This window comes from Podarcis melisellensis, assembly GCF_964234715.1.
Source record: "Podarcis melisellensis genome assembly, chromosome: 6".
NCBI classification, from domain to species: Eukaryota; Metazoa; Chordata; class Lepidosauria; order Squamata; family Lacertidae; genus Podarcis; species Podarcis melisellensis.
The window spans coordinates 80,524,471-80,542,217 of NC_138538.1; the positions used below are offsets into that span (position 1 = coordinate 80,524,471).

At 39.9% G+C, this 17,747-nt stretch overlaps 1 protein-coding gene across 2 annotated transcripts in view; it reads left to right on the top strand.

Moving 5' to 3' along the window:
• DENND1B (DENN domain containing 1B) overlaps nucleotides 1-17,747 on the top strand; it is a 168,878-nt gene that overhangs the window by 49,325 nt on the left and 101,806 nt on the right. For both annotated transcript variants that reach the window (XM_081914845.1, XM_081914846.1), the window contains exon 4: nucleotides 10,977-11,026. In XM_081914845.1, coding sequence (XP_081770971.1) covers nucleotides 10,977-11,026 — 50 coding nt within the window. The remainder of the gene's footprint in view (nucleotides 1-10,976; nucleotides 11,027-17,747) is intronic.

Below are 17,747 nucleotides of genomic sequence, written 5' to 3' on the forward strand. Positions count from 1 at the left end.
TGCATTGCCATTTTCTTGCATGCTTCTCTTGGTCAAGTTGCCTTCATGACACAGAGAACGTTTTTCACAAACCTGTACCTTGCTTACATGATTTGTGGTGAAGATTCACTTTTGCCACTGGAACTAGGTCCAGTAGAAATTATTGAAGTTATTGCAGAGCTTTCCTGTAACTATTTGCATTTTTTTAAAGCAGCGACTGCCAGATTAACTTCCCGAATAATAGGTTTTCTTTGGGGTAAACACAGCGAGAGGCTACCAAATCATGTTGCTAATAACTGGCTCATTTTGGATGTGATGTGAAAGAACGTTGGGCTCATACATGTTCCCCTGCTCTTTCCTCAGGCAGGGCCAGGATGAGGAGATTGAAAGCTTTCACTTCTATTTTTACTTTATATAGCTTAGCCTTAACTATAGTTTAGGGAAACAAGCTGATTTCAAACCATGGTTTATTATTTTGACTTGTTTCCTTAAACTATAAATTATGATTAAGTGCAATTTTGGGTTCAGATGTAACAAACTGAGTTAAAAACGGAATTGAACACTTCCGTTGTCCTCCTTGTGACCACATTAGAGGAGGAGAGCAGAAAGGGAAGTTCACAAGCACTGGTTCTGAAAAGGGAAAGGGGATGATCATGGTTCACAGCCAAGAAAAGGCAGTTGAGGACGCTGGGCAGGTCCATTGATGGATATAGTCTAAGAATAGGGGATATGGACTGGGAAAGTGTGTGGCCTAGGAAGAGCCCCAAAAGCCAAACAGAGTGGCCTAGAGGACTGTATTTTGTTCCCAAGGTTCCCCACCCCTGACTTAGCTTGAGTACAGAGGCTGTGGACATGATTATGTTTCTTCCTATATCATTTTCATCCAGTATCTGAAAATAGCTTTTGCCTTGGAAAATTTAGGATTCTATCTTCAAATTGCAGTTTTTGTAATTACTGCCAGAATCCCTTTGACCAACTCATAGCATCTGCACTTTGGCAATATTCATGCCAAGTGTGGTGTAATGGTTAGAATGTTGGACTGTGACCTGGGAGACCAGGGTTCAAATCCCGATTCAGCCATGAAGATCACTGGGTGACCTTGGCCACTCACCATTTCTCAGCCTAACCTACCTCACTGGGTTGCTGCGAGGACAAAATGGGGAGGAGAACACCACTTTGAGCTCCTTGGGATAAAGAGGGGATAATATAAATGTAATAAACACAAACACAGAGATAAATGTTTGTGGAAGTAATGTGCTAATTATATTATGCATTTCAAATTATCAGGGGTCATCCTCATGTTATGTTTCTGATGTGGTTCTCGGAACTTAATATACCAAACCCTGGCGCAGTTCACAGATTATCAAGTAGTGGATATGCACAGCTAAAATTATTATTTTGAGGGATCTGAACAAAGTATTCAAAAGTATTGTTGTTGTAGCTTCCTATCACCTATCTTGTGATTTCTGTTCTGTGTTTCACACATTGAACAGATTATCTTTAAAACAAACAGGCCTGATAGCTGTGGTTATTCTTTACGCTGATCATATAAGTTCAGAGTGGATTCAGAATGAAAATTCTGAAGGGCTGGGATTCCAAAGCTGAATCCACTAAAACACTAATTTGTAGTATTCACAACTTCCATATGGTGTTTCTAAAGCCCTGCAAAATGCATGCATTTGTATATCTTAAGGCTGGGTGGAAAAGGTGTTAGATCCCCTTCTGTCTCCCTTCTCCGATTTTCATTGTAAAGAAATGATGGTGTCATTGGATAAATTATTCATTTTTCTTGCTGTAGCACCCAGAGCCCAGCTAATTAGATACTGCACAAATATGACTCACACAAGAGTGGTTTTGAGTCTCGCTATGTTTGCCAACCACAGGGTATAATGGAATCTCTGACTATAACAGCTCTAGAATCAGGTGTGTGCTCACTTTCTAGAGACTCTTTTTGCTCTGGATGTCTGTGGTGTAGCTCAGCAAATATTTCCGTCGAGGCGTATTTCTTTGGAAGCAGGTTGAGCTACCATGTCTAGAAATCCGCCTTATTTTTATCTTAATTGTGTGATCAGAAAACTTAAATCTGGCACTGGAGACCAGCATTAAGCAGATTTGTAAACAGTAGAACTACAATGCTACATCATTACTCTCTGACATTTGTAAATAAATGGAATAAGAGGCAGTAGATTGTTACAACTTTTGATTTCGGTTTATCAGGAATATTTACCTAAAATTGTTTGCTTCTGTCCTGCATGCACTTATTGTTTGGGTTTCAGAAGTACCTGAGTAATTGTAACTGCACAGCATCATAGCCAATGTGGTATTAAGGGTTGAAGAATGGCTTTTATCACAATACTTTTTGATTTTAACAATTATAAAATCTTATTTTCATAGATTTCATCCCAGTATTCTAATCATACGTTGGATAAACATTAGTTGCACATTCTTTTGGTACAATTTACCCTAACCCAATGCAGAGATAATATGATTCAATTTCACATTTCCGTCTAGTTCTAAATGCTTGTTATTCAAGGTTATCTAGGTACCTGGGGAAAACAGACTCTGATAAACAGATTCAGGCTAATCAGGATTTTATCACTTAGGGCCAAACTAGACATTATGATAGGCATGCTTTATTTATTTATTTTAAAAAGCATGGTGAACATTGGCCACTAATTATTTTTATAAAAATCAGTTGCATAGAGTCTGACCTAGCAAGAAGGAGGGAGTTTGCCCCTTTTCTCCTGCAATGTTTTCCCACAGGAAACAGCCCCCTCAGCTGCTGTTTAGCTCTCAAAGTGCTATTTTTAATAATATAGGTCATAGTTAAGCACAAGAAGCTATGAAGTGGGATTTTGTGTGTGTGTGAGAGAGAGAGAGAGAGAAAGAGAGAGAGAGACAGAGAGACAGAGACAGACAGACAGACAGACAGACAGACAGACAGAGAGTGAGAGAGAAAAAATGGCGCTGAGAGGAAAGGCTTCACCCTTCCTGCGCAACATGATTGTGATCTGGATTGTGGGAAAATTTAAGCAGTCAGCATACTTGTTAATGACTGTGCTTAACATAGCATTCAATTTTACCCTCAGTATCTCCCAGTCCTTGCTTTATAGATTCTTCATCGCTTTAAGCAAAAATATTAAAACAATCCTTACTTCGGTCTCTGGCTCCAATTACAAAGTTGTTCTGATTATATCTGTATTCCTGCTGGTCTACAGTTCATGTAGGCCGCTTCCCAATGGGAATGGATGGATCTATTCAAGTCTGTCCCATTCCTCTTCTGCATGAGGATAGGACTGAGGTCTTCTTGTTCCATTATATGTGGATTTCCAACAGAAAATCCTTTAAAATCCACAGGCACAAAACTTTTTTTTTATAGTACTTGTGAGGCATTTTGAATGCTGTATCTGTTCCTGTTTAATATTTGTTTGCCTTTGAAACTTTAAAAAATTCATAATACAGCTGCTCATAGCCTGGAGTGATTAGCACGCCTCCAGGAGTGATGGGACTTGATGATATTCTGTGGCACTCCATGGGACCTATATGGAAAAGATATGGCTGCTCACATGTGAACAGTAAAGTGTTTATTTTGATTGGTTTGCCAAGAGGTTATATAGTACCATATAAAGCAATTGTTATTCCACACACTGAAGTTCATTTTCTTGTCATTTTTCTTAATGCAGAGGCCCGTTTATGTTTATTATGTAAGAGCCAAATGTACATTAATAGCACAGCCTCTTAGGTTTTCTTAACTTCAGTGGGACTTACTCCCAGATCAGTGGGTATAGCATTGCAACCTAAAGCTTTGGAGTCCCTTTATGAAGCTATTGGGAGAAGTCCTTAGGAATGTTGGAGCATGACGCCACCAGTCAGCTAATGACACACAACTCTATTTCTCGATATTATCTGAACCAGGAGAGGCTGTGCAAGCACTGGACTGGTGCTATAATGCTGTGGTGGACTGGATGTGGTCTAATAAACTGAATTTGAACCCTGGGGAGATTGAGGCTCTGTTGGCAGGTGGTTCTTGTGTCCAGCAATCTTGCCAGTTGCCTATTCTGGACAGGGTTGTACTCCCTCTAAAGAAGGAGTTATGTAGCTTTGTGGTAACTCCTGGATACATTTAGGTGGCCTCCATGACTAGAAGTGCCTTTTACCAGATTTATTTGGTATGCCCGCTATGGACATACCTGAATTGGGATCACTTTGCCGCTATTGTCTGTGCACTGGTGATCTTGAGACTACATTAATGCAATGCACTCTATGTGAAGCTGCCTTTGGGCCTGGTTCAGAAGCTCTAATAGCTAGATTGCTGATTGGGGCAGACAGCTGATAGCATGTGATACCTCTGCTGAAACATCTGCAGTGGTTATCCATATGCTACCAGGTCAGGTTCAACGTTCTTGTATTGCCATACAAAGCCTTGAACAACTTGGACACAGGATACCTCAAGAATCGCCTGAGTCCTTATATCCCAGCTTGTTCACTGAGATCATCTGGAGGAGTGCTGATAGTCTCTCATGTTACAGAGGCCTGGTCTAGACTGTAAGTTAAGCATTTAGTGTTGTAGGTTCCATGCTGTGCGACATTCTTTCAGGAGAGATTTGGCAGCCATCCTGCCTTCCAAATTCTCTTGAAGACCTTTTTATGCTGACAGGCCTTTGTAGCTGTTTAATGTTTAATTTTTTGATTAGCCGCTTCAGTGATTTATCTGTATTGTTTTTAAGGTTGTCTTATATTTTAATTTACACCACCCAGGTATTTTATGATATCGCAGCATAGAAATACTTCTATAAACATACATGCATGCATGCATAGAGTTCTCAAGGAACTGAAAAGTGGAATGGTGCAACCACATTTGGAGTACAGGCAACCCCCCATTTGCGTGTGAATGCATGCACACACTGTGCCGGGAACCCAGAAATGGGGAGTACTCCGGAGAGGACATCTTTGGGCTCTGGGGAGGGTCTCCTCACAAACCAGAGGTGCAGTTGGGCCTTTTGAGGCTGATCAGCCTTCCTGCCTGACAGCTGACATGTGGGCTAGTGCAGCAGCTACCACTGCTTCCCCATGCGTCAGCTGAGCAAGCCCTGTTGCCCCCTCCCACTCCCCAGTGAAGTGAAGGACATGAGGCAGGAGTTGGTAATGCAGGTGAGCTGTGCATAAGCAAGCTGCCAGCTAGCTCTGCCAAGGCTCTTTTTATTAGCACAATATGCAAAACCAGTCAGATAAATTTTGGACTGTGCCCTTTATACATCTTCCAATCACGCGATCGTTGGGTGGTACAAAGTTATTTTGGCACCTGTTTCCACCGTGTTACTTTCCCCTTGAACAATGTATGGCGAAGGAGACAAAGGTCACAGACAGGGCACGGCAGACCACTGAGAAAGCCAAAGGTTAGATAGAGGGCATGATGTTCAGACAGCTCTGGCTTGTCTGCGGATGGAAGTGTGCTCCACACCCGAAGGTCACACATTCAGACAGCTGTGGCTCATCTGCGGGTGGAAGTGTGCTCCACACCCGGCGGTCATTCCTTCACTCAGATTCTTCTATTCCGGGCATGCCTTTTTTTTTTTTTTAAGTGCCATGCTCCATAATATTTTCTGATAATTTGGGAATTGGCATAAATTATAAATATTTAGAGTTATTTAAAATATTATCATATTTTAGAGACTCTCAGTTTAAGAATGGCAAATAAAATGGTTTCTAATTCTCAACAGAACTGTAATGATAACAAGATTCCTCAATGTTTACTGTGATGTTATACAGATACTAAAAGTAAAAAAAGAGCTATGTTGGTCCATGAGAAAAATTCAAAAACCCCGATAGAGCTATACCGTTATTAAGCCAACCAAAATAAATCAAGACAGTATGCAAGCTTTTGTGTACTCCAGAATTCTTCATCATCACCATTCTAGTTGGTACACAAAGCAAGGGGTGGGAAGGGAAAATCTTGGCTGATGGCAATGCCATGAGTCTATATCTGGTGGGAGTCTTGAGACAGAATTTGAGAGGAGGTAGCAGGCATTCAAATGAGGCTCTCTAGGTGCTATGAAGGTATCAGGTTGCTTCAACGCCTATTGGGAACCAGAAGCATAGCAGTGGTGGACGCCCCATCCCTAGGAACTGAAAAACTGGCTCTTACCCAAACCAATCTTCATCCTTAGGTGAAACACAAGTTAAAGAGATCTTGTTTCCATCCTCTGGATACTTTTTTGGGGGATGAGGAAGGTTTAAAGAGGAAGGAATTCTAGTTCTGTTTTTTTATTCTTGGCAGATGAAGTTTTCGTGACATTGTCTACTTTCCAGTACAACAAATGCTCTTAAATGGGAAACAGCAATTTGCTTTTAAATATGTCACCATCAATCAATCAATCAATCAATCAATCAATCAATACCTGCACTTTGTAATTGGCTAAAATTTATTTCCTGTGGCCTCCACTAAGCCATTGACTGCGTGATTGTTGATACCAATGCATGTTCAGCTACTGAGGAGGAAGCGCTAAGAAATGAAATGTTGTCAAACTTGGTACTTCCGTCACTGAGGCCTATGCGCAGGAGGCCTTGTGTTGTGCTGACAAAAAGCAGGAGACAGAGGCATTGGCAGGTAACATTGCTGGAAAGCTCAGTGAAAAGGTCCAGGAGATGGAGAACCCAAGGGGCAAAGAGAACAAGAAGGAAAGGCTGAAGGAAAAGCGATGAACTAGCAGAGTGCCAAGTAGCATAGGTCTCCGGGATTGGAAGTGATGGTCTTCATACAAGATGTCTCCCTTTTTATATCCCTTATCCAGGCCTGCCCCTTGATGACACTCCAAACCTACTTGGCGTGATATTTCTAAATCAACTGTTTCAGTCATCCTTCCTCTCTGGTGGCACCTCTCTTGTCTGTGCTAGTGGCGCAGATGAGGAAGTGAGCAGATTCATGCTTATATATGGAACATTATCATCTAAAGAGAGTTTACTTTAACTTGACATTTCCCAGTTCAGTGGCATGTCAGGTTGAAGTGAATTCAGACTGAGAACAGGAGGATAACTGGATCCCTCCCCCCCCCCCCGAGTATTTTTAATCAGTATGGTCTTTGGGCTGCTTGAGTTCTCTGTTGTTGCTGTTTAGTCGTTTAGTCGTGTCCGACTCTTCGTGACCCCATGGACCAGAGCACGCCTGGCACTTCTGTCCTCCACTGTCTCCCACAGTTTGATCAAACTCATGCTGGAAGCTTCAAGAACACCATCCAACCATCTCATCCTCTGTCGTCCCCTTCTCCTTGTGCCCTCCATCTTTCCCAACATCAGGGTCTTTTCCAGGGAGTCTTCTCTTCTCATGAGGTGGCCAAAGTATTGGAGCCTCAGCTTCATGATCTGCCCTTCCAGTGAGCACTCAGGGCTGGTTTCCTTCATAATGGATAGGTTTGATCTTCTTGCAGTCCATGAGTCTCCTCCAGCACTATAATTCAAAAGCATCAATTCTTCGGCGATCAGCCTTCTTTATGGTCCAGCTCTCACTTCCATACATCACTACATAGCTTTTACTATACGGACCTTTGTTGGCAAGGTGATGTCTCTACTTTTTAAGATGCTGTCTAGGTTTGTCATTGCTTTTCTCCCAAGAAGCAGGTGTCTTTTAATTTCGTGACTGCTGTCACCATCTGCAGTGATCATGGAGCCCAATAAAGTAAAATCTCTTACTGCCTCCATTTCTTCCCCTTCTATTTGCCAGGAGGTGATGGGACCAGTGGCCATGATCTTCGTTTTTTTGATGTTGAGCTTCAGACCATATTTTGCGCTCTCCTCTTTCACCCTCAATAAAAGGGTATTTAATTCCTCCTCACTTTCTGCCATCAAGGTTGTGTCATCTGCATATCTGAGGTTGTTGATATTTCTTCCGGCAATCTTAATTCCGGCTTGGGATTCATCCAGCCCAGCCTTTCGCATGATGAATTCTGCATATAAGTTAAATAAGCAGGGAGACAATATACAGCCTTACCGTACTCCTTTCCCAATTTTGAACCAATCAGTAGTTCCATATCCAGCTTGAGTACTCTAGAGCATCGTATTCTAGGTTAGTAAAATTATTCCTTTTCCCTCAACAAAGGATGTTGTTTCAGTTTTGTACCTTGGAGCTCGTGCCATTAATCTAAGAACAAACAGAAATTCAATAAAATACATACTTCGTTGTTGCAAGGGCAGCGTCCAGCATTTGTTTGATAACTAATTAAATTGTGGACCATTTCTAACAACTGTTTCTAAATTTAAACCATTTCTAACGAGCAAAGTGGTAACTGATCGATCTGATAGCTTTGTTGTTGACGCATAACGGTAAGATTCCCAGTTGCTTGCACTATATACAGAGATGCATTTCTTTCTCTGATTTCCTGTACTGCACATATGACTCCTAGAACATCCAGATGTGTCCAGGACATAGCCAAAAGGCATTATCCAGTAGATATCTTCCTTGTATACAGATATCTATATAATATTTTTTCATTAGCAGAGAATGAACACTTCAGTCCATCGTTGCAGCAAGAGTGGCAGCAATTCTTTACAAATCTGTCAACTTGGTCTGTCTACCAGCCAAGGCACGCCTTAAGTGCAAGTTTAATGGCTTTTTATTCTTCGTAGAACAATGACCTGTCATAGAAATATTGTCAGTGCTATGCAAAATCAGCTTTAAGATGCATAGTAATACTTTCTAAATATATCATTATTTTTACATTGTGTAATGAATATTTTAAACCAACTGCACAGTAGGCATTTAGAAGGCTTCTGGACAGCATGTTATTTTCATTCATTTAAAAATCTGAATAACACCTATAATTAAGGGAGAAAACTGAGCCCTGCAAGCTAGGTAGGTTTCCATCTATTGATCTGTGTAAACCTGGCTTACACTGTCAGGGGAGAAACAGTCAACTGCTGAGCTGCTTTGTCACTGACATAAGCTGAGAGGATTTTTCCTCCCTATACTGTTTATACACCAGTCTATAGACCTGCTGGCTGGTTGAATTTTAAAGAGTGCGGAGGTTTAAAGACTTGTCCCCTGAGGGATGATCCTGCCAGTCGGGAAGCGAGCTGAGGCTGTGCTTTGCAGACGTTTGTGTGTGTGTCTTTGTATACGCATGCGCGCCAATTGAGGGTAGGGGGAGGGATGGAAAACAGCAGTGGGAAAGTCTTGTAGTTCATCTGCCTCGTACAATATTGCAGAGGAGACTGATACGTTTATCAGTTTATCTATCTATCATCTATCTTCTTTCTCTGTGTGCTCATTTTGGATTGAGGAGCAGAAATATCACAGGAATGTAATGAATTTTTGCAAATACAGATCCCCAGCAATGCCATCATCTCTGCTTACTAATCAGTGTTGTTAAGAAATGACGGCTAAGTATAGTTTCAGGTGCTCTGTTAACAGGAATCTATATTTAGCACTGTGAAAGCCCAGCATATAAAAAACATACCCTACAGAACACAGAAATGCTGATTTCTCTACTGTGATAGTCCAGATAATCTGAGTAATTATTCAACACTGATTGTTGTTGTTGTTTTGGAAGGGCCTGGACATTAATTTGTATATCTGTATTTAGAGATGAGCGTGCAAACCCAGAGTTGTCCGTGACTGGACCTAAAGGTCAGGGGTACCTTTACCTTTTCATTTAGATAGTTTCCTACCCATGTTGACCTGGTCCTAGGAGTATCTTTAAAGTTTTCAGATGTCCTCATTGTATTCCAAGCTTCCATCCACACTTGGACCACATATTACATGGGAATGCCTATTGCCAAGCTGTCTCAAAATACTGCCTTCCATTCATGTCAGAAGTCTCTTGAGCAGGCAGTCTTGCAGGCAGTATGACAATCAATCATGTATGTGAAGTTGAAATGTGAAATAAGGTGCATCTGTTCTGATGTGTAATTCTCTGACCTAGCCACTCCTTTCCTTAAAAAATGCCTTTTACTCACAAGTTTCTTATCTCCAGATGTACTAAGGCCTAGATAAATTTTATTTAGCACTTGCTCATATTCATCCTTCCTATGTGTGCTTCTCCCTTTCTCTCTCTCAAAATTTAGATTGTAAATTCCTAATGGCAGAATCCAGTTTCATTGTTTTGTTACTCTGCACAACACAGTGCACACTGTTGGCATTGCTACAGTGTGCTGCTAATGTTCTGTGTGATTTTCATTTTCTAGACTAAAAGTCAGCTGGCAACCTTACTGATGTTGTCTATTTGGGATAATAGTTTCCATTATTACTCTACTAATTTTTCCAGGCATCATGTAGTTTTTTTAAACCAACATTATTTCTATAATAACACACATTACTTGCTGCAAAACAGCATCTTAAATAGAAAAGCGAAAAACAAGTTTACAATTCTTGTAAGATTATGGAGACATTAGGTTTATTTTCTTTTAAAATTAAGAGTGAATTGTGCTTGTGACCTTGTGCTGCTGCCGCTGCCCTAAAGGGTTAACTGTACAATTTATGCTTTGTACCCAGTGAAGAGTTCCAGCTTTTTAAAGCATTAGCTTATGAAACGCATATAGAGTTGTTTAGCTCTCAGTAAATTCAGTTTGCTGCCAACTTGGTTCCCCTTTCTCTGCTTGCATTTTAATTGAAACAACATTTGTATTTTTGAGCCAGGATCTGTCAGAAGTCCCTGTGGCTAGTCTGTAGTACAAGTAGCAGCAGACGTGGCCTACCCATATGGTACGGTGCTTCTTGTAAAATCCATATGGCCTTGTTGAAGGGAATCCCAGCGGGGATGTGAAGGGTGTTAATACCCTTCAGGCCAGGCCTTTTCCTCCTGGGGTTTCCATGGCATTGTCTTTGCAATCTGCCAAAGCACAAACTTAATTCCTTTTTAATAATCAATTATTTCAGTCCAGGAACGTGTGCTATACTTATATTCTCCCCCAAGCCAAATATTGTTTATTTATTTATTATCTTAAAAACCCAAACAGTATTGCAAGTAATTTTTAAGCACCTAACATTCTTTCTTCTGCATTTACAGGAAGTACTCCAGAGTGTACCCAAATTCTGCTTTCCTTTTGACATTGCAAGGTATGTCTGTCTTTGCTTTTTTTAATACGCAAAATTAATACTACTTGTACACAAATCTATTTGGGCTGGAATGTATGGTTCATTTATTTTTGGGGAGAGTAAAGTGATGGTAGCAGCAATGTTTCAGAGAAATTAAGAAGCAAAGTGCTTTTCCAACTGCAGTCTTCAGTTTATAATCTTGTCAGTGTCTTAGATTTTCAAATATGCCTTTAGGCTTTTAATGGAAAAATGTATACTTTTGCTTTTAATATATTGTATATCAGAATAGGCTTCTTATAACAACATATAAGTTTGCACCAACTGAACTGGAAATGCATTGGTATAAAAGAGATAACAATATGCTTTCTTGATAAAGGTGGCATTGTAGCCTAGTTCAATACTTGGATATATTTTGTTCTGAGTAGGTATTAGAGAATCTTCAGAATCATTTCAGCACACTTTACCAGGAATCTTTCCTGCTTAAGCATGTTGAACTGGAGTTGTATAAACATACAACTCATCTGGGCTGTTGTGCCATGTCTATTCATTTCAGTGGCAGTGGTGCAGAAGAACTTATCGGAAAGTGTCTTGAAAATGTGCAAGCCCAGATGTGCTCTGAGAGTTAGTTTTAAGAATATTGTATGGTTATAAATTTCTAATATCCTTACATTTGCTTAAAATATCCACTGTAGGGCTGCAACATTCAATCACTTGGCTAGAATAATTGATCACAAAGTTTCCTCACTTTATAGATTTTATAAAAAAACATGAATTATTTTGAATACAGGTAGTTACAAAAACCAGATGTGGCAGGTGCTATATTAGAAGTGTCATTGCTCCTTTACTATCATGCCTCTTCTATAATGGTGCCTGCTGTGATGTGTGCTTACTTATTTAAAAACCCCCTTAAAAACTGTTGTTTTTTTCACATGGAAATCTGGAAATCTCTGTAATTATAGTTGATTAAATTTCATGTGATTAGTAGGCTATGATTTCTTTAATCAGGGAAGAGCCTTCCTGTATAGTATCATTCAATGGGCAGAATTCTCCACAATTCTTTAATCCAATTGAAAGAAACTCTTCTATTTCTTTCTGATGGTGAATGCCCCAAACCCACACATTGAGCTTCAGTGCCAAGCAGAAATTTTAATCAGAATCATTCATATTTAAACCCAACATTTTCTCAACTGCAGTACACTGTTCTGCCACACATATTGTAGCCCAAATTGAATTTTGGGTGGATTCACAGGTCTTATCCCCCACCCCCAGTGCAAGCAGCCGGCATAACTTATTTTGGATAGATTTGCATATTTGGTTACCTTGAGAATGATTCCAGATGTGTACAGATAGGAGATTTGGAAGGCTTCCAGACATATATTGCTTTGTGACTTCAACATACTGGACTGATGCAGGCTTAAAATCTAGATAGTTTAACTGTGCTTAAACTTCATGTCCTGGCTCCCACCCAAAACATGCAGACTGAGGCTCTCACTTGTAAGAGGAAAGAAAGAAATCTTTAGTCAGGCAAGTAATGGCCCAGGCTTGGCAGCAGAAACAAACAGGTAATTGAAGCCAGGGTCTGAAGTGGTTTGGAAACTCATAAGCAACAGGGAGATGGTTAGAGATAGCCTTGGTTAAGGTTGGTGCAGAAAGGCTGTCAAGGGAAGGGCTGGAAAAAGTTGAGTGTGAGAAGAGAGGAAGAATAGCGAGGGCAGGCCCAGTTCTGTGATCCTCTTCTGATCTGTGGTTAAGTGTCTGGAAGATACACCTATATTGGCCCATTCATATATAAACTCTGACTGAACTTGATTGACTGTATCAAACTATGCTTAAAAAACAGGTAAATCAAGATTCAAGAAATGGAAGAACTGGAATGTTCAGAAAAGTAGAGCCGAGTGAGAACACAACAAAAAATCCACACATTTCAATATCCTACCTAGAATGATAGTGGCACGTTAAAACCCTATTCTGTTTTCTTGAGGCATCGGCTTTCATAGAGTACAGTCCACTTCATTAGATGAGCTACCTGAATTGAGGATGCCATCATGCATCTGATGAGGAACTCTATATCATGAGAGCAGATGCCACAAAATAAGCCAGTTAGTGTTTGAGGTGATACAAGACTCTGGCACAGCCTGGATGTAATGGGAAACCATGGTTTCCTGTTATTTGACAAAGCTTCAGAGAGCCCCAGGCTCATGTGCTCCCTCTCTCCTCTCCTCTCCTCCTCTTTCATACATTTGTGGAAGAGATCAGAAGCTCTCACTTCTGATTTAAAACAAACCACAGATCTCCATGATGTCCATATTTGGAGAATTGAGTAGCTGCGGCTTTTGAGAATGAGCCAGGATCAAACTGTGATTTCAGATTCTGGCTTGTTGTAAAAGGATAGTTTAAACAAACCACATTAAAAATAATGTAATGTTTGCCTGCATGCCATTGAATCTAAAACTGGTAACGGAGGTAAAGCAAATGAAAATTAGGGACATTAAAAGCACATGAGGCTCTCTTGCTGCCATCCAGTGGTTAGGATTTCGGTAAATAGCATGATTATACGAAGTAATAAATTAAAGAAGCTGAGAACAGCTCGATCGTAGGGATTTGTGTGAGAATAAATGCATAGCAACATTTTAGAGACATGTAGCATATGTATTATTATAGATATAGACAGTATCTTTGTTGATGTGTGATTTCCATTAGCACACATTTTATTTTACACTTTTTTATGCTACCAAACTACTGCATCATTTTCTATTACAATCCAAGAAGAACTGAATATTCTAAATTGTACATCATGCATATATGATGTACTGTAGTGTTACATCCATAAAAATGCAATACCTCAACAGGCAATTTACCTAAATTCCTATTTGAACTAAATGGAATTTTTCATTGAATAGTGGAAGATGCATTAACTGCAATATGGAATAGAATTTCAGCTTGTAGAATAGAAAGTTGTGTTTTCTCAAAAGACATGGAAAGGTGGTTAAAGATATAATTTATTTATTTTTGTTTAAATGGATAAATGAAATTAGGTGAAGTGTCCTATATCATTGAATTCATATATTTTATTTTATTAAGAGTTAATTACAAGGAGTTACACCACATTATTCACCTAACATAGCATTCAAGGACAGAAGAGACTATAAAAATGCTGTTATATAGTGATTTTTAGGAATATGAATCCACTGTTTCATCTCCAATGACTATGTTCTATTGACAGCTACGGTTGAGAAGCACTGTTTCGTATGGTTCATATCTCCATCATCATCATCATCATCATCATTTATTATTTATATCCTGCCTATCTGGCTGGGTTTCTCCAGCCACTCTGGGTGGCTTCCAACAAAATATTAAAAATACATAAAAACATCTAATTAAAAGCTTCCCTAAACAGGGCTGCCTTCAGATGTCTTCTAAGAGTCAGATAGTTGTTTATTTCCCTGACATCTGATGTAAAGGCATTCTATAGGGTAGGCGCCACAACCGAAAAGGCTCTCTGCCTGGTTCCCTGTAACCTCACTTCTTGCAGTGAGGGAACCGCCAGAAGGCCCTTGGAGCTGGACCTCAGTGTCTAGGCTGAACAATGGGGGTGGAGACGCTCCTTCAGGTATACTGGGCTGAGGCTGTATAGGGCTTTAAAGGTCAGCACCAACACTTTGAATTGTGCCCGGAAACGTACTGGGAGCCAATGTAGGTCTTTCAAGACCGGTGTTATGTGGTCTTGGCAGCCATTCCCATTCACTAGTCTAGCTGCCACATTCTGAATTAGTTGTAGTTTCTGGGTCACCTTCAAAGGTAGCCCCACGTAGAGCGCATTGCAGTACATGTCCATAACCTGTTCATATAATGTTGCAGCTTTTTGGATAGTATTCTAAGCTTTCAATTTAGGCAGGGCTCTGCTACATTTTTGTTCTAACCCGTTGAAATTTGGAGCCTGAGCTATGGAAGGTAGATCCAGAAGTAAAAGTTAAAAAAGTATGCTCAATTCAAGGATGGAGGTGCATTTCTAGTAAATGTTTGAAGTATTAACAAAGTGAAAAAAATAGTATGGAACTATTTTTGTTCTGTTTGCTCTTCATAACATTGTTAGTTTGTGGGGTGGGTGGGTCAGTCTTCCAATTCTTTGAGTCTTTTCCCCAGTAAGGATTAAAATCTAGACCCAAACTAGACAATTGGCCTTAGCTGACCACTTAAGCACCATACTTAGCATAACCAAAGAAATTGCTCTGTGCCATAGGGTAAATAGGTGGGCCTTTCCTCTTCCCCCATGGCTGGTAGATAGAAGTGCAACGGGAGTGTAGTTGTATGTGAACGTAAGAGAAAGCAGTCGTAAGAATCTGGATGCAGAGACATTGCTTGAGCTGTGCTGAATTCAAACTTGTGATGAATGAAGGAGCAAGATCTTTTGGTGTGTTAATGCTATGAGTCCCTCCATTTTATGCTCAGGTTGTATATATGTGTAAATAAAACCATATACCTTAAAAGACACCACAGGCTCCACTAACCTTCATTCCATGGAAGCCAAATCCTGGTAAGAGCTGAAACCCCTGGATTCTCTCACCACTAGGATATTGGGGTGGCGTGCAGTAATAATGTTGCTTTTGTTGACACGCCTTTGTTAATTAATTTTTGGAGAAAAATGTTTGCCATGCATAACAAACATTGGAGAGATATGTGGCACCTTACTTGTATTGTAAATAAATATTTAAGGTATGCAAAATACATTTTTCTTTCAGCAGGGAGATCAAAATGTAGCATGAAATCTAAAGCTTCATGTTGTTGCCACATTCCACAGTGTCACTGTACTTTTCTCATCCCTGTATAATGGCACTAAAGAATAAATATAATAATGGAACTGCCTTTTGTGGATCACATGAAGAATCTTATCTAGACAGGATTTCTGCCCCCAACATTAGCAGATTCTCTTAGGGAACCTTACAAGCTTATTCCTATTGTTTCTCATCAGAAACCTGTATTGACGTATATGCTGCATTTTGTACAGGGAGTTTTCATTTAGCACTTACAGCTAATAACCTATTTATAGACCTTCTAACCAGAAGCTTAGAAGTATTAAAAAAAATGTTTAAAGTTGTCTAAACGTATGGTTAGTGAGATTCACAATTTAGTTATGAACAGTTAGAATTTTATTTTATGTATCCCAGATCTGTTGCCACATACTTTCCTTGGATGATCCCATGTTCAAGAATACCATTATGAAATCTCTTGATTACTCTCTTCATACAAATCATACTTTTATGAACTTCTGTCCTGTTCGTTTACAAATACTAACTGAACTACTGTTTTACTACACAACTTTAATTCTTATTTTAAAGCCAGCTTGTATGACAATTTACTAAATATAACATAATAATTTTCAGAGGAATAGCTGTATTAGTTTGTTGCAACAAAACAGCAGTCTTGTGGCACCATAAAGGTTAACAGTTTTACAATGGCTTAAGCTTTCATGGACCAGAGTCCACTATTCATTAAATACATGGTGTCTATGGGCTATACATAACTTTTGTGCAAAAACATTCTCTCATATGAATAACTCCCCATTCCTAAATGATTGCACAGAGCCATAAATCTAGAAGAAAGTGTGTTCTTCCTCCAAGGCCAAACAACTTACATTTGATGCTGATGATGCGAATTTTCATACCTAAAGAGAGAAAATTCTTAATCAGTCCTCAAAGAAAACTTTAAATCATGCCTTGATAATGAACATAACAGTATAAATACTCCCTATCAGTTTTGTTCACTGAAGAACATGTATATTGATTTTAAAACTTTATTCATCTAGTAGAGACATTGAGAGAGTGTAGGTTTGATGTTTATATACATTAAACATTATTTTTGAACAAAGAAGCAAGGAGAGGAGTATGTGCTGGAATATACGTTTGTGGGTCATTTGGGGTTTTTGCCTTTGGCTCATTCATTCACTATAGCAAGACAATTCTGATGAACAATTTTGAGTTTGCAGTATTCTTATATAAATACTTCATTAACCATTTGTATTTGTGCTCCAGTTCAAGGATTGGTGGCAGTGCCAACAGCTTCCAAGAATATTTTTTAAAAAAGTTTCCTTTATTAATTTGTTCTCTTTGGAGTGGCCTGCCTCCTATTTATTACAGGTTGTGTTTTCATCTTTGGTTTGCGGAGACAGGAATTCTTACAAATCCTACAAAGGGTGGAATGGCCAGTGTAAGGCCTGCCTCTGTGTCAAGAGTGGGGAAGCTTTTTCAGCCTGTGGGCCACATTGCCACATGTTTAACCTTCTAGGGGCAGCACACCAGTGGTGTGCATGGCCGGAGCCACAAAACCCCTACCCGCACACTCTTTCTTTCATGCTCATACAACCATGAGGTGTATAGGGTGTTAGGAGAGGGGTAGTACCGCTTGTGTGGGAAATGTGCTGTAGAGGGAAGTGAGGGCTCATCAACCTAGGAAGGTAGCCCACCTAGGAGAAGAAATACTCTGACCCTAAACCTCTACTGTCTTGCAGGATATCTTTGAGAGAAGAAAAAGCTAAGGACAAAATGGTGACACGAGAAAACAATACTATCCCCAAATAACAAAGTATAAGAGTGTGGACAATAAATAACAATGCTTACTTGAAGGAGCGTCTCCACCCCCATTGTTCCACCTGGACACTGAGGTCCAGCGCCGAGGGCCTTCTGGCGGTTCCCTCGCTGCGAGAAGCCAAGTTACAGGGAACTAGGCAGAGGGCCTTCTTGGTAGT